Here is a 2409-nt window from a genome sequence, read left to right as displayed (position 1 = left end):
CTTCAAAATGACTACTTTTTTAGACTAGTAGTTATGTAATTATTAAGGGCAGAATTGGAAAATGTGACTAATTGTTTTTTGATTGTTTAAATTGATAATTAATTTTGGACAATTATTTTTAGTATAGCTGACAAACAATAGTGAGCGGAGGGAGTACCAAAGAGTATACCAAGGAGATACGTCAGACCTTTTTCAATAATTTAAATAGCTATGTGGACTGTGGTAAATGATAATCTAGCAAATCTTTGAGAGCGACAAAATAATGAAATCTGCAATTTCCTAGAAGCTTCCCGCTATATGCTGAAACACAAACTATCAACTAAAAATGATTCCATTCAGCATGTCAGCCAAATAAATTACTATCATTATTTGAAACTCTCTCCATATTGTTAGTTTGTTACAATCATCATATAAAATTGATGAACATTAAATCCTAGTATGATATATAGCGATTGGAGACTTTTCTAATTCGAACTTAGATATTCTTCAATTGAGATTCCTTTAGAAATGAGATTTCAGCCGAGACTCGCTGAACCACGTACAAATTCAAAAGTCCTTTCGAAAACATGTGATAAAATTGGAACAATACAAAGAAAATTAGAGCATTCAGTGCGAAAGCACGGTGCCAGAGTAGATGTTTCAGCTGGAATAAGTCAAGAGAAGCAACAGAAGCTAACGAAGCTGTTAGTGAAAGTGAATATACAGAACAGTGTGGGGCCGGTGCATGTCGTAATGTCGCCGGAAAACACCGTCCGGGAGTTGATAAAGGCTGCGATTGAGATTTACGTGAAGGAGAAGCGGCGGCCGTTGTTGCCTAGTAGCGATTCTCGGTGTTACGAGCTTCATTACTCCCAGTTTAGTATGGAGAGTAAGTTCTCTGTTTTTTTTTTTTCAACTAGGAAATTTTTCAATTGATTCAGGGAACAAGAAAACTAATTATGTCAAAAGGATTCAACAATTTATAAATAAACACAATTTTATTTTGCCCTATTTATATACATACAGTATAATTTTCAGACGAAGTTGATTTAATTGAATTCTATTGCAACTCTGTACCTAGTTGCAATGTCTATTTGACTAACTATTTTTTTTCATGGTGGGAATGTACAGGCTTGAATCTAGACGAGAAGTTGCTGAATTTGGTGTCTCGAAGTTTCTTTGTATGTCCAAAACCAATCTGTCGTCTTAATTCATCTTTGAAGAACAAAACAAAGGGCACTGAGAAACTTCCAATTATCTTGGGAAAGTTTATGGATCTCTTGATACAAATTGTGATAAATCTAAGTAGTTTTTGGTCAAAGTGTCACCTCCAATGGCTTTAATCATATATTTGAACAATCAATGCTAGTGACCAAGTCATGTTTATTACTAAACACTTTCTCCTTCTCTTTTTGTTGTAATGGATTCTTCTTCTTCTTTTTAGTTTTTTGTGTGCAACTTACGATTTTATTAAAGTTGCACAAAATGACTATCAATGCTCGATGGAGCTTTCAATGTGATTGGACTCTACTAGTTAAATTTGGTGTTAGTTAAATTTGGTGCAACATGTATTCATCACAAAGATTTCAACATTTTATATTGTAAGTTAATTAAGCCCAAGTTTGCTCAATAAAGAAAATGTGTTATTGAGATTTGCTTTAATGGTCTATTATTGTAAGTAGAATGGTAATTTTATATTTTTAATTGTTTTTTGCTATTGGACAAGCAAGTTAACATTTACCAAATGGACATTTGATATTCAAACCATTCAACTTCGTTATATACAAATTCAATGTTATTGACAATCAATAGTAGATGTGCCGATAGCAAGGATACTCACCCGAATACTCTTTTTTGTTGTACTCAAATGTCTTTAGAGGTTAATTTTATCAACCTTAACAATGTTACTAAGGTTAAGGTTTATGTCTTCCTTCGTGTAATTATTATTTTTAGTAATATAGAAATTAAGAGTCTTATCTAAATTCCTCCATGAGTTTAATAGACCTTCTTGAAAAAAGAAGAAAAAAAGGTCGATTTTAGGACATAAATGAAAGGCCTTATACCTTTTTATAATATTTTTTAATCTATAATAATATATATAATTATCATTATAATGATTCACCTTTTTGTGAAACAATCTATCTACAAATATATATATATATAAAACCCGACCAAGTCAAGTACCAAACTCTAATTAGTATCTCTATTCAAGCGATGCTATTAACTTACTTATTAGTGTGTACAAAGCCATTAATAAAATTCAAATTACATCTCCTTAGTTGAAAATTATAACCGATAATAAAGATTAGAGTGAACTTGACCTTACTAAGACAATGAGAAGAATCAAGTGCAACCTATTCTTTCTTGAGGATTATTTACAGATTATCAATAAAACATAATTTCAAATTAAAAAAATATATAAAAATTTGA

General features: G+C 31.1%; 1 protein-coding gene across 1 annotated transcript; it reads left to right on the top strand.

Annotated features, from left to right (window-relative positions):
- The first annotated feature begins 310 nt into the window (after nt 1–310).
- Nucleotides 311–1635, top strand: LOC102599455 (uncharacterized protein At4g22758-like). Its single transcript, XM_006363848.2, has 2 exons — nt 311–868; nt 1111–1635. The coding sequence occupies exons 1-2, from the start codon at nt 508–510 to the stop codon at nt 1320–1322; spliced, it is 573 nt and encodes a 190-aa protein (XP_006363910.1). The 5' UTR covers nt 311–507; the 3' UTR covers nt 1323–1635.
- Nucleotides 1636–2409: the final 774 nt, after the last annotated feature.

Source organism: Solanum tuberosum, unplaced genomic scaffold (genome assembly GCF_000226075.1).
Source record: "Solanum tuberosum cultivar DM 1-3 516 R44 unplaced genomic scaffold, SolTub_3.0 scf00461, whole genome shotgun sequence".
Taxonomy (NCBI): domain Eukaryota; kingdom Viridiplantae; phylum Streptophyta; class Magnoliopsida; order Solanales; family Solanaceae; genus Solanum; species Solanum tuberosum.
Note: the sequence above shows the minus strand (reverse complement) of the source record. Positions and strands in the feature narration are given on the sequence as shown.